The 26,870-nt window shown below is 48.6% G+C and overlaps 2 protein-coding genes across 14 annotated transcripts in view; one reads left to right on the forward strand and one right to left on the reverse strand.

The window, feature by feature from the left end:
* The window catches only part of SPIDR (scaffold protein involved in DNA repair), a 508,026-nt gene extending 488,920 nt beyond the window's left edge, over positions 1 to 19,106 (forward strand). For 7 of the 13 annotated variants that reach the window (XM_030795017.1, XM_030795011.1, XM_030795013.1 and 4 more), the window contains 4 exons: positions 10,321 to 10,414; positions 12,040 to 12,154; positions 12,520 to 12,573; positions 18,417 to 19,021. In XM_030795017.1, the coding sequence (XP_030650877.1) occupies positions 10,321 to 10,414; positions 12,040 to 12,154; positions 12,520 to 12,573; positions 18,417 to 18,560 (407 nt within the window). In that variant the 3' untranslated portion in view covers positions 18,561 to 19,021. Of the gene's footprint in view, positions 1 to 10,320; positions 10,415 to 12,039; positions 12,210 to 12,519; positions 12,574 to 18,416 lie in introns of all 13 variants that reach the window. The other 6 variants (XM_030795009.1, XM_030795022.1, XM_030795010.1 and 3 more) reach the window with 5 other exon arrangements.
* Positions 19,107 to 19,968: 862 nt separating this feature from the next.
* Positions 19,969 to 22,038, reverse strand: CEBPD (CCAAT enhancer binding protein delta). The gene has a single exon (XM_030795023.1). The coding sequence runs from the start codon at positions 21,173 to 21,175 to the stop codon at positions 20,366 to 20,368; it is 810 nt and encodes a 269-aa protein (XP_030650883.1). The 5' UTR covers positions 21,176 to 22,038; the 3' UTR covers positions 19,969 to 20,365.
* Positions 22,039 to 26,870: the final 4,832 nt, after the last annotated feature.

Here is a 26,870-nt window from a genome sequence, read left to right on the forward strand (position 1 = left end):
ACAGAGCGAGACTCCGTCTCAAAAAAAAAAAGAAATTCTGCAGCCCCACAGACTATGATGTAAAGCAGGGAGAGATGATTGGCAGGAAGAAGTAAGAAGGGCGGAGGGTCCGAAGAGGTGGAGCAGACTGCCTGGCCCATGTGAGCCAGCGTGGAGCTGCTCTTTGGTGTACAGCAGCACTGTGCCCCTGAGCAGACCAGCTACAGGGACAGGGCACATGGTGCAGAGGGGTGCAGCCTTGTCCCTGGGGCACATGTGCTATTTGTGTGCCTTTGGCAGTGACCCATCGCTCACTTCCAGGGCTTCCTGGTCTCCAGGCACATGTATAAGGACATCCCTTCCGCCTTCATTCTCTTCATTGGTTGCTACCTGTTCTTCTCCCACCCCCTCAGCTCTCCCAGAGGCCAGGATTAGTCAGGGGCTCAGGGAGAACATCCCGCAGTGAAGGTCTCAGCTCTGAGTCTGAAAGTCACTGCCATGCCACAAACCAGTTAGGCTGCATGGGACCCTGTTATTTTATGACCAGAAGAATCGCCACCACCCATAGCAGTGTCTCATGAGAAAATATGTACCTGAAGAACCCCAAGGAGGGTTTCCCTAACCCATTCCTAACTACTGCCAGTGAGTGCCACAGGTGCACACAGAGGCAGATCCTCACCTTTTGTGCCCGTGGCAGTAGGCCTGCCTGTTGGTACACTGAGGGAACTTTGCTCTAGGTGGTCAGATTGCAGCCTCATGTGACCTAGTGCAGTGACCTCCCTGTTGGGCATTAGCTGTGTTGGCAGCAGCTGGGAACACTGATGAGGCTCAGCCATCCTTAGGCCCCACCTCACTCAAACTGAACCTTCAAATGGGTATTGAAAACTAAATATGTGTAATGTAATCAATAGGTAGTTTGATCTGTCACAAAGCTCTGTTCCTGGTAGCAAATTTAGGTGTTCTAGAGATCAGCAGTTCAGACTCTTAAGCACCTAACCACTGGAAGGAGAGCAGCACAAGATGCCATTCCTAACACTCAGCTGCTGCCTTCAGACCTCTGTGGGCTTTGCTGAGTATAACACCTTTCTAAAATGAGCACAGCCCTGGGGCACACGCTGTTGGCACCCTCCTTAATCAAAAACAGCTGCACAGGTCCAAGCCTAGTGTCCATATGCCGGACACATTGAAGGACCCTAGAGGCTGGGGTTCCCTGTGTCCAGTCCACCCAAGCCACATTTCAAAGCTTGTAGCCGGGATCTGTGCTTTTATTCCAAGGTTTGAATGGACAGTAATAGTGGAGGCATGCACTATTAAAGCTACGTGCTTGCCTCCATGTGCAGTAGAGAAGGCATCATATCAGTCACATACGGAGACCACACACACATTTGTCCTTTGCTCATCCAGTGCTCTTCCCAACTAAAAGCAAAGAAGCAAGATTTCTAAACGGGGAGGAAACATGCTCCGATTGGTTCATGTATTTTGCATGTATTAAGATGAAAAGTGTTTTTTTTTCTGTGCCCTCATTTTATAAATTGGTGGGATCAATGTTTCTGACTAAGCCAGTTGTATTTAGGCAGTTTTTCCTTCTCAAATTCACTTAAGAAATATGCTTAAACTACTTATCTTTGGCTCTTTTTTTTTTTTTCTTCATTTTTCTGTACCTCATTGGAGGCAAGGGCTCCTTTTTATTTTTTTTTAACATGTGCACTAGTCAGGAAGATGAATTACTATCCTCATGGTTTAAGTCACCTTTCATTTTTTCATTGCACATTGCTAAAACTTTATTTTATAAAGTGTAAAACACAGTAAGACATTCAGACATTACCTATAAACTTCGTTTTCTTTTAGAGAAATATTGAAGAATAGAAATATGGTCTTGGCCAAGCAATGGCAGGATTCTTTTTTTTTTCCCCTCAACTTTTAAGTTCTGGGGTACATGTGCAGGACATGCAGGTTTGTTAAGTAGGTAAATGTGTGCCATGGTGCACAGATCAACCCATCACCCAGGTATTAAGCCCAGCATACATTAGCTATTCTTGATGCTCTCCCTTCCCCTACCCAGGGCTCCTTCTAAATAGAGAAAAGTTGGAAACCCCCACAGGTCTTCCCTGTGAGAGAGCTGTGGGTGAATACTGAGGTGAGGTGGTGAGCAGGAAGGGAGTAGGTACTGGGGGAGGTGGCCTGCATGGCACAGAGACAGCACTAAACACAGGCACCATTGGTTTGCCAATGAGAAGTTCTAGGCCTCTCATGTCAGTTAATAAATGTCCTAGGAACCTAAAGTCACTTTAGTGGCCTGAACAGGGAGGCAGCCCTGCCATCCTAAGCTTCATAGAAAGGATATAAGTACCAGGCTGGGCGCAGTGGTTCATGCCTGTAATCCCAGCACTTTAGGAGGCCGAGGTGGGCGGATCACGAGGTCAGAAGATCGAGACCATCCTGGCTAACACAGTGAAACCCTGTCTCTACTAAAAATACAAAAAAAATTAGCTGGGCATGGTGGCAGGCACCTGTAGTCCCAGCTACTCGGGAGACTGAGGCAGGAGAATGGCATGAACCCGGGAGGCAGAGCTTGCAGTGAGCTGAGATCACACCACTGCACTCCAGCCTGGGTGACAGAGTGAGACTCCGTCTCAAAAAAAAAAAAAAAAAAAAGAAAAGATATAAGCACCAGTTGTGTCTGACCAGTCTGATTACAGCCAGCATTGCCAGCAGCTGGGAATTTGCCTTCTCCAAGCAGTTACAGCTGGCCCAGGCACTGGGCTAACAAGGGGTGAGTGCCCTAGGAGCCAGGCTGGAGGGACCAGGGGTTCCTACACCTGGGAAAGCCAAGGAAGCCAGAGTCAATGCTCCTCACACCCAGGGAAGCCAGGGCCCCCACATCTCCCACACTCAAGGAAACCAGGGAAGCCAAGGCCCCCACATCTCCCACACTCAAGGAAACCAGGGAAGCCAAGGCCCCCACATCTCCCACAGTCAACCCGCACTCAAGGAACCCAATGCTCCTTACATTTACAGGAGCCAGGGCTCCCATGCCCCCCCCACCCCACACCCAGGGGAGCCAGCATTCTCTGTTTGTGCTATACAGTTCTGTTGGTTTTGACAGATGTATAATACCATGTACTACCATTACTATTAGTGTATCACACAGAATAATTTCACCACCCTAAAAATCCTGTGCTCTGGCTCTTCATCCCTCCCTCCCCACTAACTACTGGCAGCCACTCTTCTTTGTACTGTCTCTGTAGTTTGGCCTTCTCCAGAATGTCGTATAGTTGGAATCATGCGGTATGCAGCCTTTTCAGATTAGCTTATTTCACTTAGCAATATGCATTTAAGGTTCCTCCACATCTTTTCATGGCTTGATAGCTCATTTCTTTTTAGCACTGAATAGTATTCCATTGCATGGATGTACCACAGTTTTCTGGTTTGCTTCCAAGTTTTGGCAATTATTAATGAGGCTGCAGTAGACATGTGTGAAGGTTTTTGTGTGGGCATAAGTTTTCAACTCGTGGGTAAATACCAAGAAATATTATTGCTGGATCATATGTTTAGTTTTGGAAGTAACTGCTAAGCTGTCTTCCAAAGTTGGCTGTATCATTTTGTATTCCCACCAGCAATGAATAAGAGCTCCTCTTGATCCACATCCTCACCAGCATTTGGTGTTACTAGTGTTTTGGATTTTTGCCATTCTAATAGATGTGTAGTAGTATCTCATTGCTGCTTCAATTTGCAATTCCTTGATGACGTATGACATTGAGCATCTTTTCATATGGTTATTTGTCAACCTCTTTAATGATTTGTCTGTTGAAATCATTTGCTCATTTTTTAATTGGGTTGTTCATTTTCTTATTGTTGAGTTTTAAGTGTTAACAGTCCTTGATCAGATGTGTCTTTTGCAAATATTTTTCCCAGTTCATGGCTTGTCTTTTCATACTTTTTTTTTCTTTTTTCTCTGTTGCCCAGGCTGGAGTGCAGTGGTGCAGTCTTGGCTCACTGCAACTTCCACCCCCCAGGTTCAAGCAATTCTCCTCCCTTATCCTCCTGAGTAGCTGGGATTACAGGTGCCTGCCACCATGCCCAGCTAGTTTTTGTATGTTTAGTAGAGACTGGGTTTCACCGTGTTGGCCAGGCTGGTCTTGAACTCCTGACCTCAGGTGATCCACTCACCTAGGCCTCCCAAACTGCTGGGATTACAGGCATGAGCCACTGCTTCTGGTCCTTTTCATACTCTTAATAGTCTTTTTACAAACCATAAGTTTTAATTTTAATGAGGTCTCACATCAGTTGTTTCTTTCACGAATTGCATTTCTGGTGTCACATCTAAAAACTCATTGTCAGACCCATGATAATCTAGATTTTCTCCTGTTTTCTTTCTAGGAGTTTTGTGTTTTACATTTAAGCCTATGATCCATTTTGAATTATTTTTTGTAAAAGATGGAAGATCTATGTCTAGATTCATTTTTTTGCCTGTGGAAATCTAGTTGTTCTGGCACCATTTGTTGAAAAGACTGTTCTTTCTCCATTGAAATGTCTTTGTTTCCTTGTCAAAGATCAGGTGACTATATTTATGAGGGTCTGTGTTCCCTTGATCTATTTGTTCTTTCGCTACCAGTACACCATCTTAATTATTGAAACTTTTTTTTTTGAGACAGTCTTGCTCAGTTGCCCAGGCTGGAGTGCAGTGGCACAATCTTGGCTCACTGCAAGCTCCGCCTCCCAGGTTCACGCCATTCTCCTGCTTCAGCCTCCCGAGTAGCTGGGACTACAGGCGCCCGCCACCATGCCCGGCTAATTTTTTTTTGTATTTTTAGTAGAGACAGGGTTTCACCATGTTAGCCAGGATGGTCTCAATCTCCTGACCTCGTGATCCACCCACTTTGGCCTCCCAAAGTGCTGGGATTACAGGTGTGAGCCACCGCGCCGGGCCAATTACTACGACTTTTAAGTCTTGAAGTCAGGTACTGTCAGTTTTCCAGCTTTGTTCTTGTTCTTCAATATTGTCTTGGCTATTCAAGGTCATTTTGCCTCTCCATATAAACTTTAGAATCAATTTGTTGATATCCACAAAATAACTTGATGAGATTTTGATTGGGATAGTGTTGAGTGTGTAGATTAGATGGGGAAAAAATGACATGTTAATACTATAGCCTTCTTATCCATGAACATGGAATATCTTTGCATTTATTTATATCTTCTTTGATATCTTTCAGAAGAGTTTTTTAGTTTTCCTCATACAGATCTTGTACATATTTTGTAGATTTATACCTAAGTATTTCATTTATTTTGTTGCTATTGTAAATAGTATTGTTTTTAATTTCAAATTCCAATCGTTCATTGTGTTTCATAGGAAAACAATTAACTTTTTGATATTAACCCTGCAACTTTTCTGTAATCACTTAGTGGTTTTTTGTTGTTTCTTTGAGATTTTCTCCATAGAAAACTGGGTCATCTGTGAACAGTTTTCTTTCTTTCTTCTCAATCTATGTATCTTTTATTTTATTTTCTTGTCTTACTGCATTACCTAGGACTATCTGTACCATGTAGAATAGCAGTAGTGGGAACATCCTTGCATTGTTCTTAATCTTAAGGGTTAACCATGTACTTTCTCACCATTGATTATGATGTTAGCCAGAGGGGTTTTGTTGTTCCGTTTGCTGGAGATAATATCACTGTGGAAGAAAATAATATTAGCTCTCCTTCCCTTCTTTTATTACACTCTTCCATCTACCTACCTTTGCATCTGCACTTTATATTGTTAAGATTGGTAACATTCTGTTGTATAACTATAACTAAGCTTTGCACACATTTTCTACAGATTGATTCTCAAAGATGAAAATCAATGAATGGCATTTATATTATTATGATTATACAAGTTGAGTATCCCATATCCGAAATGCTTGGAACCAGAAGTGTTTTGGATTTCTTACTGGTTTTTTCATCCTTTTTTTTTTTTTTTTAATGGGGTCTTGCTGTATTGTCCAGGCTGCTGTCAAACTCCTGGGCATGTTTTGGTTTTAATATTTTTAAGACAGGATCATCCAGGTTGGAGTGCATTAGTGTGATCATAGCTTACTGCAACCTTGAACTCTTGAGCTAAAGTAATACTCCCACGTCAGCCTCCCGAGTAGCTAGGACTACTGGGATGGCACACACCACCATGCCCAGTTAATTTTTGTTGTTGTTGTTGTTGTTGTTGAGACCGAGTTTCACTGTGTTGCCCAGGCTGCTCTCAAACTCCTGACCTCAAATGATCCCCCGGCCTTGGCCATCCAAAGTGCTGGGATTACAAGTGTGAGCCATTGTGGCTAGCCATGTGTCTTTATATAAACAACATATAGTTGGTTCTTGTTTTTTGTTCACTCTAATAGTCTCTGTCATTTAATTTGTGTATTGAGACCATTCTCATTTTAACTGATTATTCATATAACTGAGATAATATCAACTGTGTTTATAACTATTTTCTATTCATTGCCCCGCTTGTTTCTTTTTTTGTCTTCTACTCTTTCTGCCTATTCTCATTTTTATTGAACATTATGATTCCATTTTCTCTTTTCTTTCAAAACATCAATTATCCTTTTTTTTTTTTTTTTTTTTTTTTTTTTTTTTGGAGAAGGAGTCTCGCTCTGTCGCCCAGGCTGGAGTGCAGTGGCGCGATCTCAGCTCACTGCAAGCTCCGCCTCCCGGGTTCACGCCATTCTTCTCCCTCAGCCTCCTGAGTAGCTGGGACTACAGGCACCCGCCACCATGCCTGGCTAATTTTTAGTATTTTTAGTAGAGACAGGGTTTCACTATGTTAGCCAGGATGGTCTCGATCTCCTGACCTCACGATCCTCCCGCCTTGGCCTCCCAAAGTGCTGAGATTACAGGCGTGAGCCACCATGCCCAGCCCAATTATACTTATTTTTAAGTTTTTCTGGTGGTTACCCTGGAGTTTGCAATACACTTTACAGCCAATCAAGTCCACTTTCAAATAACACTGTCCTGCTTCACAGGTAATGCAGGTACCTTATATCAGAGTGTTCCTGATTTCTTTTTTTTTTTCTTTCCCATCCCTTGTAACACTCCTGTTATGCATTTCACTTACTCAAAAGGTATAATCATTGATTACATTATCATTATTTAAATTATTATCTTTTCTATCAATTTAGAATTAGAAATGTAAAAGATTTTACCTTCATTTATTCCTTCTCTAATATTCTTCCTTTCTTTATATAGATTCAAGTTTCTGACATTTCATTTTCCTCATATCTCGCCATTTTCATGTAGCATTCCCCGTGGGCCTCTTCTGCTTCCAGGCCTGTTCTACAGCTGCCCTGCAGGCCCGCATGTAGGGCTCAAGATTTGTAAACAGACTTATCACAGAGGCAGGGCTGAGTGCTGCCAGATCCTTTAATGAGAACCAGTCAACTGGGCATTAAGAGAAAACAAACCCCCAGCTGCAAAATAACAAAGCTTATCCAAGCCTCACATGCAGGAATGTCCATAGCAAGGTAGCAGCTAGGCAGTGACCTACTCCTACACAGTCCTCAGCCTGCACACCCGCCAGCCACAGGCCTGCCCACCTCCATCAAATCCAGGCAAGGCTGGAGTCCTCACTACTGTTTGGCAGTAGCAGTTGCCCCCATCTCAGCACCTCAGTCTTGCTCTGTTCTGCCCTGCCCTGGTCCAGAAGATCTCAGTGATGACGTGTCCTCTGCATGGCTCCAAGGGGACCCCTTCACATCTGCAGAGAGTTGGTGCTAGGGCTTGGGCAGCTCTCTCAGCAGCAGAACCAGCTGAGCATCTGGGTCTCAGATGGCTGAGTACTGAACATTTTCTCTGAGTAGAGTTTAAAAGGACCCTGAATATATTCTGAGCATGGAGCAGTCACTCACTGAGAGCTGGCAGCATCCCTCTGTCCATCCAGGTCTCAGTGACGGGGTGAGGGGGAGGCACTCACTCCTTGCTGGTGTCACAAGGCCTCCTTGTCTCTGTTCTCCCTGAGTGGCAGCTCTGGGGTGTGCGGAAATGTTTCTCTGCTGTGTCTTCTGGGGTGAAGTCGTTTGGCAGCGCTGGTTTTCCCTCCCTCACTCTGCTCACCACCTCTCTGTCCACCACTCACTAGTGATGGGACCTGGTGCAGGGCTGCAGGAAGGGATGCAGCAGGCTCACATCTCTGTGGAAAGAGGGGTGAAGTTGTGTCTAAACCCAGGCTCCAGCTTCTAAATAGAAGACTTATGAGCCCTGACTTCTTTCCATCAGGAAATAGGGAGGAAGAGGGTATAGCAGAGTTCAAGTTACTGAAGAAATGTGTGCACCAGGCGTGGTGAGTGCCAGACCCACCCATCCTGAGGACCCTTTGAAAGGACCTTTTTAAAAAGATGTGTTTGTAACTAAGCAATACACCTTTCCCAAACCTAATTACAAGACATTTCTGCACATAAGACAAGCAAAGTAAAGACTTAATGGCAAACTGCTGGCAAGTTCATGAGTATGGTGTCCTCAACCCTGATGTAAACTGTCTTTTTCTTTCTGATGCTCATTTAAGTGAATGTCTTTTGTTTTTGTTTTTGTTTTTTTGAGACAGAGTCTCTCTCTGTCACCAGGCTTGAGTATAGTGGTGTGATCTCGGCTCACTGCAACTTCTGCCTCCTGGGTTCAAGCGATTCTCCTGCCTCAGCCTCCCAAGGAGCTGGGACTACAGGCGCGTGCCACCACGCCCGGCTAATTTTTTATTTTTAGTAGAGACAGAGTTTCACCATGTTGGCCAGGATGGTCACGATCTCTTGACCTCGTGATCCTCCCACCTCGGCTGCCCAAAGTGCTGGGATTACAGGCATGAGCCACTGTGCCCGGCCTTAAGTGAATGTTTAATCATACACTTCCTAGCCATCTCTTGAAATTTATTTAGGGTTGCCAGAAAAGATTTCCACAATGGCTTATGGACCTCAGATGAAATGTGTTTGTTTCCTCAACTCTTGCCTTATTCTCTAATTAGAAGGAAATTGCTTAATCCCATATAAATGTAAATGCTATTAACACCCATGGATATCCTAGGATAAAAAGGAACTTTGGCTGGTAGCAGTCTACTTTTTATTAAGGTAGCAGTCATTTACCAAGCACCAGTAAACCAGTGAGTGGGCTTTTGGTGGGCCTGCAGGCCCTGGGCAGGAGCCAGGCCACGGTGCCAAATGTGCTCTGGGGCTTGGGGATGCAGCCGCTCCTTTCTCCCCTTGTACCTCCTCATGCGCCTGCCTGTTGTGAATTAGTCAACACTGCAGCTGCATTATGAGCCTTTATTGACTTTGCTTTTCATCCCTTTGACCCACTTTGACAATGTCATTAGCTAGGGCAGCCTTTTCAAAATCAAGATCTATTATTTTCATTTTTAAAAAGTCATTCAAGTATGCATTGCATGAATGCACTTTAATAAACCAAGCCTACTCATTCTCATACTTCTGATTTATCCTCTAAAGATAAATTTTCTCCCAATGCTTGTTTTAGTGGGGAATGAAATTTTTTGCGCCAAGAGTGGAAAGGAAGACCCTTCTATTTTTCTAGAAACTCAGATTTTACTTTTTCTTCAAACATCTAATTTCATCACTTTTCAACAAGGACATCTGCGATTTGGTGGTGTATCTAGATGATATCTACAATGCTTCACATCCAAGAAAATCAGACTATCCGAATCCCCAGCAAGCAGTGACCAGCTGTGCTCGCCCTGCCTCAGCCCTGCCATGGTGTGCAGAGTCTGTGTGGCCCGCCCTGGTTGTCTTGTGGAACCCCCTCACTCCCTTCCTCAGGAAGCCTTCCATGACCCTCTGGGATGCTCAGGGGTGTCTCTGACACACGTCTCAGGTGTCTTTTCCATTTGTCAATTTACCATTTATTTCATCTTTTTTTTTTGGGAGCGGGGACAGGGTCTTGCCCTGTCACCCAGGCTGGAGTGCAGTGGCATAATCATAACTCAAACACTCATCACTGTTAAGGAGTCTATATATTATTACTGTGCTACAGAAAAAGCACAGACCTAAATATGCAATATGGGGAATGTTTGAGGGACTGAGGGCCGGCTCAGCTGTGGCGATGTAACTACCTATGCATCTGGAAAAATATCCCAACGAAAATACTTCAGTTAGGTGGTAATATGCAGGCAAGTTTTAAAACGTACTTCTTATTGTTATAATTTTTCTTTGTACAATAAGTAGAAATTATAAAAATCTGAGGAACATGTATATAAACTCACAAGTAAGGCAAAAATCACGAGGCCCCTCATGTTGTCCTCCGCGCGTGGAGAAGCAGAGGAGTCAGAGAGGGCAGAGCCGCCTCTGAGGTGGGCTTTCCTTCTCTTGGGCCTAGGAACTGTGGTTGGCGTAGACGAGAGCACTGCTTTCTCATGGCCTGTGTGTGACATGTGTGGCAACGGGAGATTGGAACAGAGGCTGGAAGACAGGTAAGGGGACAGGGGCTGTCCCGAAAGCCCTAGAACCGAAAGGGCACAGAAGCAACCCAGCCCCAGAACCTGGGCCTTGCTGCCTCAGGTAACTCCTTCGAGAGCTCAAGGGGCAACCTCCGCCTCTGCTGAACGGCAAGGGAAGAGGCCCCTGGGGCCCGGTGGGTTTTCCTTACTGAGATTTCTGCTGTTTCTTGCAGCTGCTCCTGTTATGAGATAGAAGTGCTGGGTTTTGTCCCCACCTCCTTTATTATCAGCCAGGAGAATTAAAAAAACAGGACAAACATGAATAAGTGAAAAAAACTTGGTGACTATATAGCCTGGCTTTTGTGAAAGGTGCAGACGTTTACAGAGACCACGTTTACAGTGAGCAGCTACTGGACAGATGTCCCTGCCCACCCCACTGTGCTGCCCTCCCTCAGGGTCTGGGCCCGTGTCAGTGCAGTCTGTCCCTGTGAAGTCAGTCCTCCGGCCTCCCAAGTGCAGTGTCATGTGATAGAAAGGGACAGGCTCATTACTTTTCTGCTTCTTAAAAAGCAAAGAGGCGGGGCATGGTGGCTCACACCTGTAATCTCAGCACTTTGGGAGGCCGAGGCAGGCGGATCACAAGGTAAGGAGATCCAGACCATCCTGGCCAACATGGCAAAACACAGTCTCTACTAAAAATACAAACATTAGCTGGGCGTGGTGGCGCGTGCCTGTAATCCCAGCTGCTCGGGAGGCTGAGGCAGGAGAATCTCTTGAAACGGGGAGTCGGAGGTTGCAGTGAGCTGAGATCGCACCACTGCACTCCAGCCTGGAGACAGAGTGAGACTCTGTCTCACAAAGAAAAAGAGAAAAAAAAGCAAAGATTGGCCAGGCGCAGTGTCTCACGCCTGTAATCCCAATACTGTGAGAGGTGAGGCAGGTAGATCACTTGAGGTCAGGAGTTCAAGACCAGCCTGGCCAACACAGTGAAACCCCATCTCTATTATTAATTTTAAAAATACAAAAATTAGCCGGGCATGGTGGCACACACCTGTAGTCCCAGCTACTCAGGAGGCTGAAGTGGGAGAATCACTTGAACCAGGGGGAGGTGGAGGTTGCAGTGAGCCGAGATCGCACCACTGCACTCCAACCTGAGTGACAGAGCGAGAGCGAGACTCCATCTCAAAGAAAGAAAAAAAAAACAAAGCAAAGAGCAAATGTCTCCTTGGCATACCTGGGCTGGTGGCCTTACACAAGCCATCACTGGACTGTGTGGAAGAGATGAGCACATGTGCAGGCATGCATGGTAGCACACAACAGTGGCTGTGCTGGCAGCTGAGAGCAGACTTTCTCTCCTGGGCCAGGGGGCAGCCTGACCCCTGGCCTCCCAGGCCCTGACCTCCCTTCCTGGGAGGCTCAGCATCCCCTCCTCTGCTCCCCTCATCGGCCTCCAGCCAGTGCTACTCGAAGCTGATGTTCATCCCTTGGACAGGCTGAGTCCAGGCAAGCTGCAGGCCTCTCTCAGAAACTTGATTCTGAGAGTAAAGCCCCGTTTTCTATCTCAGCAGACACTCATGTTTAGGAAAATGTCTCCCACTGGAGCTTTCCTGACTTGTGCCTCCCGGGGCCTTGTCTTTCCTTGGGTTTTCATATACCAGAGGCGCCTTTTCCTGTGGGGACTGCTCCCGGGTGGTCACATCTCCTGTTCTCAAGAGGCACCTGCAGGTCTTCCTGGACTGCCGCTCAAGACCCCAGTGCAGAGTGAAGGTCAAGGTAAGAGCCAGGCCAGAGCACGCACTCACTCCTAGCTCACTCCAACATAGCGAAGGTGAGACAGAGCTGAAGCAGGTGCATGTCCTCCTGTACGCCTGCAGAGGCGCTGGGACTCGGCTGGGATGGGTTGCATCTGGAGCTCCCTCTAGGTCTTAGGAGCTTCCCTTCGGAAAGGTGGGAGGATGCACCCTGTGTGAACACAGTCTCTCCATGTTAAAACACATCTTTGACCTAAGGCCGTGAGACTGAAGCTCTGAAGACAGGTGGTTTGGATGTAACATGTTAATTTTGGGGAATGAGTAATCTAACTTGAGCACTTACTGTGTTGGAGGGAGTTTAACCCAGCCCTGCTTCTGCTGTTGCAGCTGTTGCAGCGCAGCATTTCCTCCCTGCTGAGGTTTGCCGCCGGTGAAGATGGGGTAAGTGCAGGGGGCCCAGCCCAGGGGGCCGCACACTCGGTAGCCTGCATGAGCAACTCATCCCCAGAGGAAGCCCCCACTCCCAAATGTGTTCTATTACAACCCATCCCACTAGGAAGTGGTGTAGATACTCGAGAGTGAAATGCAGATATGTCTGCCATTCAGACTGATAGGTTCCTTTCCTCTGTGGAAATGAGGTTATTTTAGATCACTGTTGAGGTAGATGCAGGAATCTGTCCCCTGGCTTTTTTGTTTGTATGCTTTTGTTTTTGTTTTTAGACAAGAGTCTCATTCTCTGTCCAGGCTAGAGCACAGTGGCGTGATCTTGGCTCGCTGCAACCTCCGCCTCCCAGGTTCAAGCGATTCTCCTGCCTCACCCTCCCGAGTAGCTGAGACTACAGGCATGAGCCACCACTCCCAGCTAATTTTTGTATTTTTAGTAGAGATGGGGTTTCACCATGCTGGCCAAGCTGGTCTCGAACTCTTGACCTCAGGTGATCCTCCCACCTTGGCCTCCCAAAGTGATGGGATTACAGGCATGAGCCGCTGCACCCAGCCTGCCCCCTGGCTTTGATTACAGCAACACAGTCTTCAGGTTGGAGTCCTACTGCCAAGGTGTCATGTTAATAGGATGGAATTCCCCAAGATGCTTTTTTTTTTCTTTTTTTAAACACTGGGTATTCCAGACTCTGAATAACTGGTAATGTGACTGTCCTGCCCTAAGAGTCACTGTGGTGAATCTTAGTAAAGCGGGGTGGCTCCTCTAAGAAAAGCCACCTAAATATATAATTGATGGGCCAAAGAGTTTCTGCTGTGTGAAATTTGACCCTCATAAATGAGACATCTGTCCTGGAGATGCCACCTGTGTCTCGTGAAAGCCACTTAAAAGCACCACAAGTGGCTCATGGAATAGCCACAGAAGGGGACCAGCCACTCAGTGGCCCCTGGGCACAGCCCCAGTTCACAAGAGACATCTGGAACCAGAGTGGGCTCCACAATCAGGGAGCTGACTTGGGCCACACTGGAAGGGAGTGTGGTGTCTGGGGAGGCCGATCATCCTGGAGCTCTGTGGTCAGTCAAATAAGGAGTCTTTGTCTAATGGGTCCCCATGGCCAGATTCTAGTCCGAATTTTTTTTATTTTTTTTTTAGGCAGTCTTACTCTGTCATCCAGGCTGGAGTGCAGTGACACAACCATAAGCTCACTACAGCCTCGAACTCCTGGGCTCAAACGATCCCCCTGCCTCAGCCTCCCAAGTATCCAACCCAAATTTGTGGTGACTTGACCTGTCCTATGGAGACTCCTCCCTGCCCCACTACCCCTGCCACCCTCTCACCCACTGCACCTCAGGAGGGGCCAGCAGCCCCGCAAGGCAGAGCAGCAGTTTGTCCTCTCTCATCTAAACCATGTCTGTCAGAGTTGGATTAAATTGGAACATGGATAAGTCTATGAGCGGGATCTTTGAGGATCACAAGTGAGAATACACTAGAATCACTTGCAAGCTCTAAAGAGTTTCTGCTCTTGGCTGGGCATGGTGGCTCATGCCTGTAATCCCAGCACTTTGAGAGGCTGAGGCGGGCAGATCACCTGGGGTCAGGAGTTTGAGACCAGCCTGGCCAACATGGTGACACCCCATCTCTACTGAAAATACAAAAAAGCTGGGTGTGGTGGTGCGCATCTGTAACCCCAGCTACTCGGGAGGCTGAAGCAGGAGAATCACTGGAACTGGGGAGGTGGAGGTTGCAGTGAGCTGAGATTGCGCCATACTCCAGCCTGGGCAACAGAGCAAGACTCCGTCTCAGAAAAAAAAAGAGCTTCTGCTCCCTCCTGGCACAACACCCACCAGCTTTAAAGCTCCTCAGTGGCCCTGAGCTCCAGCTCGGAACTGTCCCCTGAGCTGCTGCACACAGGGATTGATGCTGAGGCCGGGCTGTGGAGGCTCATCAGCAAGTGTTACCCAGTGGTGCAAAAGGTGAGTCATCACTACGGGCCAGGAACTGAGCCTACCGCATTCTCACGGTTCCCCGTTCAACCTCCCAATGTCCCAGCAAGGTAGAGCCCATATTTCCCTGCTAGGGGGATGAGTGCAGTGCCCAAGGCAAAGACATCCCACAGAGGGAAGGTCATTGTTACCCCACAGAGTGACCACCTGCAGAGTTGGGAGCCAGCCCAAGGGCATAATGGGGAACAGCATATGTGCTTTTCTGTCCTTAAGGAAGTTTAAGTGTATAACTTAAGTGTATAACAGGCAACCGACCACACAGCAGTGCCTGTCAGCACTTGTCTCCTTGTCTGAATCCTGGGGGGAGAGAGGAAGAAAGGAGGAGGCAGTGCCCAGAAAGGGGGAAACTGCCCACAGCTGACCGGGTAGAAGTTTGAGTAGGTGCTAAAGATGGCAGATCTGAGTTTTCAGGGAACACATCTTGATGGAGAATGTTGGGAGAAAGCATTAGAAACGCCCGTTTGAGAACGCATGACAAAACGAACCAAAACCCACAACCTCAACAGATTCAACCAACACTTGGGCATGGCACACAGCTTTCCAGCTGCTCCATGCTACTCAGAAGGGCGGGGCAGTGCTGTGGTAGTAGCTGCCTGCTTGGCATCCCTGGTCACCATCCAGGAAGCCACCAGCAATGGACAGTGCTTGACACCCCTTCCGATCCCCACCCCTCTTTAGAGATCCAGAGACCAGGAACCCTGGCAGAAATCCTCCTTCCTTCACTTGGTTTCCTTCTGGCTAAGGCGCTTGTTCCTCCTACACATTTAACTTGTCAACCAGAATATTCCCATAGGTAAAAGCCCTGGGAGCTCAAAGGTGTGTGTACCTGAGTGCACGTGTGTGCACGTTTATGCAGTCTGTGTGCATCAGAGCACCTTTGCCCATGCCCATGTGCATATGTGTCCACTTGACTATGCTGTGTATGCACATATGCTTGACACATGCATACATGTGTGTACGTGTCTGCATGTGTGTATGTGTATGCATTGGGTGAGGGCCAGAGGGTCGCAGCAGCCTTAGTATCACCTTTTTGGGTGCTCTGGTTTCAGGGCCAATACCAGTGGACTGTGGGGTAAGTTCCAAGCCTGGAAGTAGACAACTTAGGAGGCTCTTTACCCCATGCCCAGCTCTACTCACAGTGGCTGATCAGGTCTTTACTGCGGATCTGGAAAGCAGCTGATAGAAGATGGGTGCCAGAGTGGCCTGGGTAGAGATGTTAGCTGAGAGATACCCAGTATGGATTCTGTCAGTTTTCTGGATGAGCATGCACATTCACCAAAATTCAGAGAATCAAACTGGGGCTTTCCACAAGAACTGTAACTCCATTCCCTGGGGCAAATGTACTGTTTCGGTTAAGATACTTGAGTGTTAAGTTTTATGCCTTTACTGTAATGTGGTCAAGCTGCAGATGTGAAACAGTAGGATTGTCTGTAGTTGTGCATCTCATTTCTCAATAGTAACATTATTGTGACATGGAACTTGAAGTTTGTTTCCTTAGCTTTCAGAAAAGGAAAAGTTAAAGGAACATATATCGTGATTTTTTTAAAAGAGCACATTTTACACATAGGCAGACACACATTCATATGAATAGTGCTTGGGAGTTTGCTAATATGGTTGTCTAAACCTCTCCATGTTAATTTCTCCCACACATAAAAGATTTATTACTTGGGCACAGTGGCTGACGCCTGTAATCCCAGCACTTTGGGAGGCCCAGTCGGGCAGATCACCTGAGGTTAGGAGTTCAAGACCAGCCTGGCCAACACGGTGAAAACCCATCTGTATTAAAAATAAAAAAATTAGCCAGGCATGGTGGTGCACACCTATAATCCCAACTACTTGGAAGGCTGAGGCAGGAGAACTGCTTGAACCCAGGAGGCAGAGGTTGCAGTGAGTCGAGCTCACTCCATTCCAGCCTGGGTGACAGAGCAAGACTCAGTCTCAAAAAAAGTAATAAAAAATTTTAAACTCCATTTACAGATAATATAGCCAAACCTAACATTTTACAAATAAATGATTTTTTGCTGGCTTTTTCTAAGTCAGAATTGCGTACTTTTACTCCAGAAGACCACAGGGTCATCTGTTTCACACTTGCACAAACATGCAAGACTAACTGAAACTATAAGGCACCAGAAGGGTGTCCAGCATGCTGCCTCCACCCTCCCTCCCTGTGCAGTGACCCCGCTTCTGCTTCTGTACCCCCTGGTGTCCCCTCCAGTCCAGCAGCCTGGAGACTGTCCTGCTCACTGCCATCTCTTCAGTGACGGGCCCACATGGGCTCGTAATAAACCCCCATGCGTGAGCGAGTGAGCAGCTGCACTTGCCATCCATGCCACCTCAGAGCCCTTGGGAAGGCCTCAGCTTCCATTACCAAGTTCCGTGTCTCCGCCTGTCTTGACCAGTAACACCCACTGCCCCCATCACTACATTAAACCATCCTGTTGACTTTATTCTTTTTCACCAAGGAAGCCAAAACTCTTGACAAAGCACACTGAATAGGCACCATGCCTGTCTTACAAATGGGAAAATGAAAGTCCCCCCACAAGTTGGCGTCAGTAGCGTTCACATCCCAGACTGATCCTGACATTTATTCTTACAAAACAAACCATCTCAAAACTTGGTGGCATCAATATTCATTCTGTACACAGAACTCTTGTTGGGACAGGGCTTCATCCGGACAGCTCCACTGGGCATTAGTGGGTGCCCCCAAGGCCGGTGGAAGTCACAGAAGGCTCCTACGTCCAGGCCACAGCTCTGGCCGGACCCCCCTCACAGCATGTGTGTGGATCCCACGGGCCAGCTGGAAGCTGGGCAACTTTCCTAACCAGGCGTGGAACATCACTTGGTGTCCCTTCCACCGCACTCTGTTCATGAGAAGCCAGACACTGAGGCCAGCTCAAACTCAGGGAAAGGCAGTGAGACTCACACCTTTGAAGGGAAGTGCGCCAAGGAGCCACACTCTACCTGCTTTGGCCACGTTGTCTGGCTTCTCCAGCCTCAGTCTCTTTGGCCATGACACCATAACGATGGGAGGGGTGAGTTAATAGACACCAAACAGAACTGCTGTAGCAACTGCCAAATGCCTTGCACAGAGGAGGGGTGTGGGGTACCCATGATATTACTCTGCAAGTGGCATTGCCTTCTAGGGCTTTAATCTCCCAGACGGCCAGAGATGGAATATCTCAGTGCTTTTGAGCCTTTATTTTAGCCCTACCCGCAATGGCATTCTGCAGCTTGATCTATAATGGGGTGCACCCCACCCTCTCAGCCTGGTCAGGAATGGGGGCCAAGGGCTCCCTGTACCTGTCTCATCTGGAGACGAAACTCACCTGGGACTAACCAAAAAGAATTAGAAGAAAAAGCGAAGTCTTATTACAAAAACATGGAGGATTTTAGCCCAGTGTAACTCTAGAAGAAATGGGATCCTATTAAGGAAGGAAGTTTGGGGCAAAGCACCAGGAAATCCCTCGACTGGAGGTGTTGCTAGATTGAGGAAGTGTCCTAAAGGAAGTGGGAGACAGCTGTGGGCACTGTGTGCCCAGCCCCGGCGTTCCCAGCAGAGTCTGTGTGCATGTCCCAAGTAAAAACAGAATTCAGTTACCAGAATGGGGTAGTTCCTTCACTTGCTAAAATAAATGGATATATATATACACACACATATGTATTATGTATGTAGTGGCTCTTCATTTGTTTCTCCTTCCTACCACTGTTCTCAGCCATTTGAGGAGTGGAAGATCGTGGACTGGGGAAAGGGCCTTCCACTCTGGCTCTCTGGTTTTCCGTGTTGTTGGGAACAGTACGTCCCAGGCTGTTTGCTTTAACCAGCGTGCCTTTTATCACTGCAGAGCTACGAAGTGAAGAGTGTCCTCGGAAAGGAAGTGGGGTTGTTAAATTGTTTTGTCCAGTCCGTAACCGCCCACCCGACCAGCTGCATTGGATTGGAGGAAATCGAGCTTCTGAGTGCAGGAGGGGCCTCTGCAGAACACTAGCGGTTGCCGCAGGATCTGTGAACTTTGCAATGTGGCTGCAAGAGTGGTGGTGGTGGTGGTGGTGATTTGGGGTAGTTATTTGTTAACTATGGACACAGTGAACGTAGTTTACGATCTTGAAACTTAGATTTTTCTGGGGAAATGTTAAGATATAGTTTGTGAACTGTAAATCAAAATACCTTTTTCTACAGTTTTTTATTTTCTGCAAATTTAGGAACATATTTACTCTTGTTTTCACATTGAATCTTAAGCTTAAGCTCTTCATTTGGTATTTAGGCAATATATGAGAAAAAAAATTTTGTTCCGTTTGTAATTTTAACAAGTTGAACATTTTACCATGATTGAACATGTTTTTCTTACAGTATTTGTTTTAACATTCCCCCAAAGAATACCCTGCAAAGTGTAAACCTTTGTCCCATACTGTGATATTACTGTTCTGCTACAATAAATGTCAAACCTAAGCACTTTGCAGTTCACTACTTTTGGGAAAATGTTCTAGGGAACTGTATCACAGGTGAAACTGTTAATAAAGTGTAGCTCTCTGAACTGGTGTGATCGTGGCTCTGCTGAATGGTGGTGGGGATAGCTGGCTCCACCACACACCTGCTTTAATTAGGCTGGGTAATGTGCACGGAGAGCAAAGATCACAGACTAAGGAGCAGTCGGTTATTTGCTTTGCTGGCAGAGATTTAAACCAAGAATTAATTATCTTTGGATACTATAAAGACTTTGTTCCCTTCCTTATAGCAATACAATCATGACAGGCCATGGTTAACTACATAAGATACACGTAGCAGCCCATGACGAAGAAATGGTGCCCTAATACCAAGTGTTCTTGGGTTAAAGGCAGGCGGCTTTTTAATTAAATCTTAAAACATTGCAATTACTGGCAAGACAGCTGGTCTTAAGCAGTTTTGTGACTGCCCTTTTCATCCACTACATGACTATTCTGGCCTTTCTGGAGCACTTTTGAAAATCTACTTGACTGTCCACAAGACTGAGGAAAGTGAAAGCAAAGTCCCGGGAAAGCGGGAGATGATTCAGCCCAGGGTTCTGCCCCTCGCCCCTCCAGCAGCCTCTACAGTTAGGGAGCTCTTGGACTGTTCTCAGCAGGGGCCCCCAGTCAACCCTTCCCCAGGTCTGCGTTCTTCGGGAGAACACCTGCTGGAAAGCTGCTGGCTTACCTGAGCTCTGCCATGCTCCACCTAGCTTAGGCAAGTTTGAACCTTTAGTGCGTTTCAAAAGCGACACAGACCCTCTCTCCTGAGCAGCTCGGGCCTCCGCTCCATCCCCCCGCCCACACACACACACCTGGCGCCCGGGCTGCGGGTCCGGAACGCACCCTTCCCGAGCCGGGTCCTGCGCCACCGGCGGGCAGGCGGGAGTCACTGCGAATATACGAAGCAGGTGCGATTTCAAATGCTGCTTTATTCTTACGAATACTGTAAAAATTAATATAAAAAAGTGAGCATGCTCAGTCTTTTCCTCTTATCTACAATACAAAGGGTCTGAAAAGTCTTGTTTTTTTTTTCTTTTTACAAATGTACCTTAGCTGCATCAACAGGAGTAAGATGTAGAAAAAGCTACCATTACAAAAATAATTTAAGGGAAAATAAACACGTTTAGCTTCTCTCGCAGTTCAGTGGTGGTACGTCCAGGCTGTAGCTTCTTTGCGCTCCTATGTCCCAAGAAACTGCAGCGGGCACCCGGCGGCTCTGGCTGCGCCGGGGCAGGGCGCGCTCCGCTCTGGGCCGTCGGGTCTGAGGTATGGGTCGTTGGTGAGTCTCTCCCGCCCCGGCCGCGCGTTACCGGCGGTCTGCTGTCCCGGCGGCCGGCAGGAAGGGCGGGCTGGGCAGCTGCTTGAAGAACTGCCGGAGGCCGGCCAGGTCCCGCGTGAGCTGCTCCACGCGTTGGTGCAACTTCTCGTTCTCGGCCGACAGCTCCACCAGCTTCTGCTGCATCTCCTGGTTGCGCCGCTTGGCCTTGTCGCGGCTCTTGCGCACGGCGATGTTGTTGCGCTCGCGCCGCTGCCGGTACTCGGGGCTGCCGCGGTCCGGGCCCCTCTTGCTGGCACTCTTCTCCCTGGCGGGGCCGGACGCGGGGGTCGGCCCGGGGCTGCTGCGCGGCGGCTCCGGCGACGTGGGCGGGGTGGGCTGCCCTGCGGCCGCCAGGCTCACCACGGTCTGTGCGCACGCGGCCACCTGCGCGGGCAACAGCGAACCGTGCGCGTCGCCGTCGCCCCAGTCGGGCTCGCGCTTGAGCGGGCGCGGAGCAGCAGGGCCCGGGCCCAAGGGGCGCGCGGGGCCGCCGGGAAGAAGCTCCAGGGGACCCGCGCCACCCGCCTTGTGATTGCTGTTGAAGAGGTCCGCGAAAAGCTCGTCGTGGCACAGCTCCAGGGTGGGCACGGCGGCCATGGAGTCGATGTAGGCGCTGAAGTCGATGGCGCTCTCGTCGTCGTACATGGCGGGGGCGGCGGCGCCTGGCTCGCCTAGGGCTCCCGGCTCGGCTCCGCGGCCCGGCTTGCCCGATCGGCCTGGTTCGTAAAAGGGCGCAGGCTCCGCAGGCCAGGGCGCGCCGCGCGCCGGGCCGTCCAGGCTGAAGAGCGCGGCGCTCATGGCAGCGTCGGGCCGGGCTCTGCGTCCAAGCGCGGCTGTCACCTCGCTGGGCCCAGCCCCGCCGCCTTTTCTAGCCCCGGCTGACGTGCACGCCCCGCCCCGGCTCCGGCACCGCGGGGGCGCCCCGGGGCTGCGGGGGAAGGGGCGGGGGCGCCCTGGGAGCCCCCCGGAGCCGCCCCGAGCCTTCCCGGGGCGCGCCCTCTCTCTGCTCCTCCTCGGGGCCCCCTCCCCAGCCCTGGGGACCCCCAGCCCGCGTTGCAGGAGGGTGCCCGCGCTGCTGCTCCCTCCCCGGCCCGGGCCGGCCCGCGCTGCGCTGCTGGGAATGACACTCCCTCTGCCCGCACTCCAGGGCCTTCTCTTCTTCCTGTTTGTGGGCTTGGAACCTCCTCGCTTCTCGGGGCTGGGAGTGAAATCAAAACCAGGACTTGGCCGCAGCGCGCGCGTCCCAGGCCGGCTCCTGTCGCCGGAGGGCAGGGGGTGGAGACCCGTGGGAGAGGACCCGCGCGTCCAAGGACGCCCCCCGACCGTGGACACGCGCGTGAGACCCTTGTCCCGCGCCTCCACCGTGGGACCAGATGCGGGAAGAGGCGCGGGGGACGGGACGTGGGGACAGCCACAGCCTCGTCCTGAGGTCCCCAGGCGGCGGCCTGGCAGGCGGCGGGGAGGGCTGCCCGCACCGCACTCGGGCGCCTCAGGGAATCCGGCCCGGTTCTCGCTGCTCTCCTCGGAGGTCCCGGGTCCGGCCGGCCCTGGGGGTCGAGGCCCAGAGACGCGGCTGCTGCATCCTGGCCGAAAGGCCGACGGGACGCCGTCGCCAAAAGCAGAGCAGATGGGGGAGACGCGGTCACGACATCGCGTCCTCCGCCGGCCCCTCGAGGTGCGGGCTCTCCGGCCGGATGCTACTCCCCGACCCAGCAGACCCGGGCGTCCCCCGCCAGCTCCGGCGCCCGCGTTTCTTCCAGGTCTACGGAAGCAGTGCCATCGTGTGGCGGCATCTTGCGTTAAACCTGTTTTTAGTTCCAGGCTCTTTCCCTGTTATATATTCCAAAAAAGTGCCTTGAACCTAAAGTAGCTGGGTCCTTTTTGGGAGACAGGTAAGATCTACCCGTAGCTATAGCAGGGTGCAGATGGGCCTCGACTCACGATGGGGTTACATCCCGGTAGACCCATCGCACACTGAAAATGTCAAGTAAGGATGGGCTTTGTCGTGTGTCCTGCAATTTAAGGCAGGCATTTCTGGTCAGACCCATTTATTATTTTAAATTAAAAATATGGCCGGGCGCGGTGGCTCACGCTTGTAATCCCAGCACTTTGGGAGGCCGAGGCGGGTGGATCACGAGGTCAGGAGATCGAGACCACGGTGAAACCCCGTCTCTACTAAAAATACAAAAAAATTTAGCCGGGCGTGGTGGCGGGCGCCTGTAGTCCCGGCTACTCGGAGAGGCTGAGGCAGGAGAATAGCGTGAACCCGGAAGGCAGAGCTTGCGGTGAGCGGAGATCGCGCCACTGCACGCCAGCCTGGGTGACAGAGCAAGACTCCGTCTTAAAAAAAATAAATAAATAAATAAATAAATAAATAAATAAATATAAATTTAAAATATGGTTTCTTTCAGCTGAGCACAGTGGCTCATGCCGGTAATCTCAGCACTTTGGGAGGCTGAGGTGGGCGGATCACTTGAGGTCAGGAGTTTGAAACCAGCCTGGCCAACATGGTGAAACCCCATTTCTACTAAAAATACAAAAATTAGCCAAGCGTAGTGGCGTGCACCTGTAATCCCAGCTACTCGGGAGGCTGAGGCAGGAGAATCGCTTGAACCCGGGAGGCGGAGGTTGCAGTGAGCCGAGATCATTCCATTGCACTCCAGCCTGGGCGACAGAGCGAGACTCCGTCTCAAAAAAAAAAAAATTGAGATGGGATCTCACAATGTTGTCCGGGCTGGTTTCAAACTCCTGGGCTTAAGAGATTCGCCAGCCTCAGCCTCCCAAAGTGCCAGGATTACAGGCGTGAGCCACCATGCCAGGCCCAAATCCATTAAATCACTATCCCTAGTCACACCTACTCCATGTCGAGTCTCTTCCTGCGTAGGCCTCTCACCAGATCTGCGTCGGAACACCAAGCTCTACTAACTGCTGTGCAGTTTCTGCAGTCAGTTCCAGAGGTCATTTCTAACCTTGCACTATGGGGTATTTAATAGGTTTCCTAAAGAACAAACATATTTCTTTAGAGTTACTCAGAGGGTGCACAATGATGATGTCACACAATTACCTATTAAGACTCAAATCCAGCAATGCCTAGAGTGTGGACTTACACACATCCAGCAAAAGTTATAGCACAAATTTTTTTGTTCTCATATATTTAAGAAGCCATAGAAACACTATTAAAGCCCTTCCTAATCACTTAGGGAATGCAAAATAAATATTTATAAGGGATAACCATACCCTCCTAAAAACAACTAACTCAGAGACTATTTTCAGTGAGATGATTTACTGATTCCGATAGTCAATATAGTTACATTTTATTTTTATTTTTATCTTTATTTTTGAGACGGAGTCTTGCTCTGTCGCCAGGCTTGAGTACAGTGGCGCAATCTCAGCTCACTGCAACGTCTGCCTCCCGGGTTCAAAGGATTCTCCTGCCTCAGCCTCCCAAGAAGCTGGGATTACAGGCCCTGACACCACACCCGGCTAATTTTTTGTATTTTAAGTAGACAGGTTTCACCGTGTTAGCCAGGATGGTTTCGATCTTCTGTCCTCGTGATCTACCCGCCTCCGCCTCCCAAAGCTACATTGATTAACACTAAGTTGAGTTTACATGACAGTGATGCATATTGAGGTGCTTTTACAGGAAGCGGTTAGAAAGCTCTTGCCTAGGCCTGGTGCAGTAGCTCACACCTGTAATCCCAGCACTTTGAGAGGCCGAGGTGGGCGGATCACCTGAGGTCAAGAGTTCAAGACCAGCCTGGCCAACATGGTGAAATCCTGTCTCTACAAAAATACAAAAATTAGCCGGGCATGATGGCAGGTGCCTGTAACCCCAGCTAACTTGGGAGGCTGAGGTAAGAGAATCGCCTGAACCCTGGAGGCGGAGGTTGCAGTGAGCCGAGATCAAGCCATTGCACTCCAGCCTAGGCCACAGAGTGAAACTCTGTATCAAAAAAAAAAAAAAAAAAAAGGCTGGGCGCAGTGGCTCATGCCTGTAATCCCAGCACTTTGGGAGGCCAAGGCGGGCAGATCACAAAGTCAGGAAATCGAGACCATCCTGGCTAACACGGTGAAACCCCGTCTCTACTAAAACCACAAAAAATTAGCCAGGCGTGGTGGCAGGCGCCTGTAGTCCCAACTACTAGGGAGGCTGAGGCAGCAGAATGACGTGAACCAGGGAGGCAGAGGTTGCAGTGAGCCAAGATCTCGCCACTGCACTCCAGCCTGGGCAACAGAGCAAGACTCCGTCTCAAAAAAAGAAAAAAAAGAAAGAAATTCAGGAGGTTGAAAACGGTTAAAATGTGTTTGAGTTAATTTAAGCTGTTGGGGTCCAAAAGCCAGTCTGGCTTCCCTTCATTCATAGGATGAAGTTGACCATAATCCAGCTCTCTCTCATGCTAGGGATCATATTTGGATACTTCAGATGGCAGAAGAGCAGTTCTGCTCCAAATTACAGTCTGAAAAAATAAAACATTTTTGAGGAGTGCTCTCTAAACGTAAATATGAAATGAAGTTTCAAGAGGTGGGAAACTTTTTAGTGCTTTCTTCAGATTGTTATTCTCAGCTATCAGATTCGATGGTTTTGTTTACCTTCTGCCTTCGGGGTATTTTAACTTTATGGCTTATTTTCCCGAGTTTTGTGTCACAATAGCGATTTTTTTTTTTTTTCTTTTTAGATAGAATCTCGCTCTGTTGGCCAGGCTGGAGTACAGTGGCACAATCTTGGCTCACTGCAACCTCCGTGTCCCAGGCTCAAGCAATTCTCCTGCCTCAGCCTCCCGAGTAGCTGGGATTATAGGCGTGTGCCACCACACCCAGCTAATTTTTGTATTTTTAGTAGAGACGAGGTTTCACCATGTTGGCCAGGCTGGTCTCCAACTGCTGATCTCAGGTAATACCTGCCTGCCTTGGCCTCGCAAAGTGCTGGGATTACATGTGTGAGCCACCACACCCGGCCATGAAATTTTTATATGTTACATGTTTATATCCAAAAATATTGACTTTTTTAGGATGAACCTTATTCCCAATATGTGAGTTTGGAAAAGGAAAGATAGAGTCAAAGGAACAAAACCAGTGGTTGCTGGGGTCACGCACCCCTCATGCTGTTAAAGCTTGTGCATGTCATTGAAACCTGCTGTGATTGGTAACAATTTCTATGTGCACTTCAGCTTCTAGAATCTAAGAGGCTGAGTCCCCAGATTGTAAAGTAGCCAAAACTGACAACAAGAATTGGATTCTGTGGGTTGGGTGTCCCACCTGCCAAATACCTGCTCACATTCTCCACAACAGAAAAGGAAAAGCAATTTGTCTTCCCAGCCTACATTTTTACCAAGTGGATTCATCCCTCCCTGGCCCACACCTGGTAGACCCTCTGCCAGCCTCCTTGCACCCCAGGTCCCCAGCTGCCTCCTTGGTGACAGTGATTCTGCAGCTGCACCTGCTCCCCGAGGAAGGGCGCAGCAGGTCTGGACTCACAGCTTGCTCTCCCTTTCCAATCCATTCTCCAGATGGCCACCCAAGAGAGCTCATCACGTCACTGTGTTCCTTAGAATCTGCTGAAGTTTTCTTGGCCTAGAGAATGGAGTTTCAATTCTCAAGTAGGAGCCCTCCACTGCCCACTTCAAGAAGTCAATTTCCTCTCACAACAGCTGGCACCTGACAACTCCAAATACCCAGGACCTGCCTGGTTTCCTGTGTGTGAAGCTGATGGTTCCACCGAGAGCTCTTTCTCCTCTGCACTACTCTGCTGGCAAGAGCCTTCCATCTGTTACAGACTGGCTTAAAATGTTGCCTGCCTCGATGGTGCTTTCTGTGACTTAATCACTTCCTCATCTGACTTCTCAGGAAAAATACATCCCACATCTTGTCAATTACTAAGTGCACATTTTTTTTATATTTTATTGAAATTGGGATGCATGTGACAATCACTGTTGTCCAGAGTGTCAGTTAGGATATTTGTCTTTGTCCACATATTGGTGCCAGTGGTTGGGAGTGAATCTTGAGGATGATGGTGGAGAGCACTTTCTAAAGAAATGCTACATCGCTCGCTGTCTTGATGGAATGGAGAGCAGTGGTGTGTAAAAACCTGCGGGGCAATGACTCTGAAACGAAAAGTGATTCAGAGGAGACAGTGAGTGAACATGAAAACATTTGGGAATATGTTAAGCAATTTACTTATATTGTCCTTTTTACATGTACCTAAGAGTGATATATTATCAAAATTAATGTCTAAAAGAAACGAAGTTCTTCCTATGAGTACAAAATCAAAATTTTAAGAAATATGAGAGAAGCAATGTCACCAAAAATGGCAGAGTAAAGAATTCCAGTGCTCCATCACTCCACAAATACAACTGGCAAAAGCTGTCCTAATCAACTTTTACAGAACTCTGAAATCTAGCCAACTTTTACAGAACTCTGAAATCTAGCCACAAACTTACAGCAACCAGGGAAAGTATAATGAAGAAAGAAGCTGCTGCAATGCACTAAGAAAGCA

Source organism: Nomascus leucogenys, chromosome 16, assembly GCF_006542625.1.
Source record: "Nomascus leucogenys isolate Asia chromosome 16, Asia_NLE_v1, whole genome shotgun sequence".
Lineage (NCBI taxonomy): Eukaryota > Metazoa > Chordata > Mammalia > Primates > Hylobatidae > Nomascus > Nomascus leucogenys.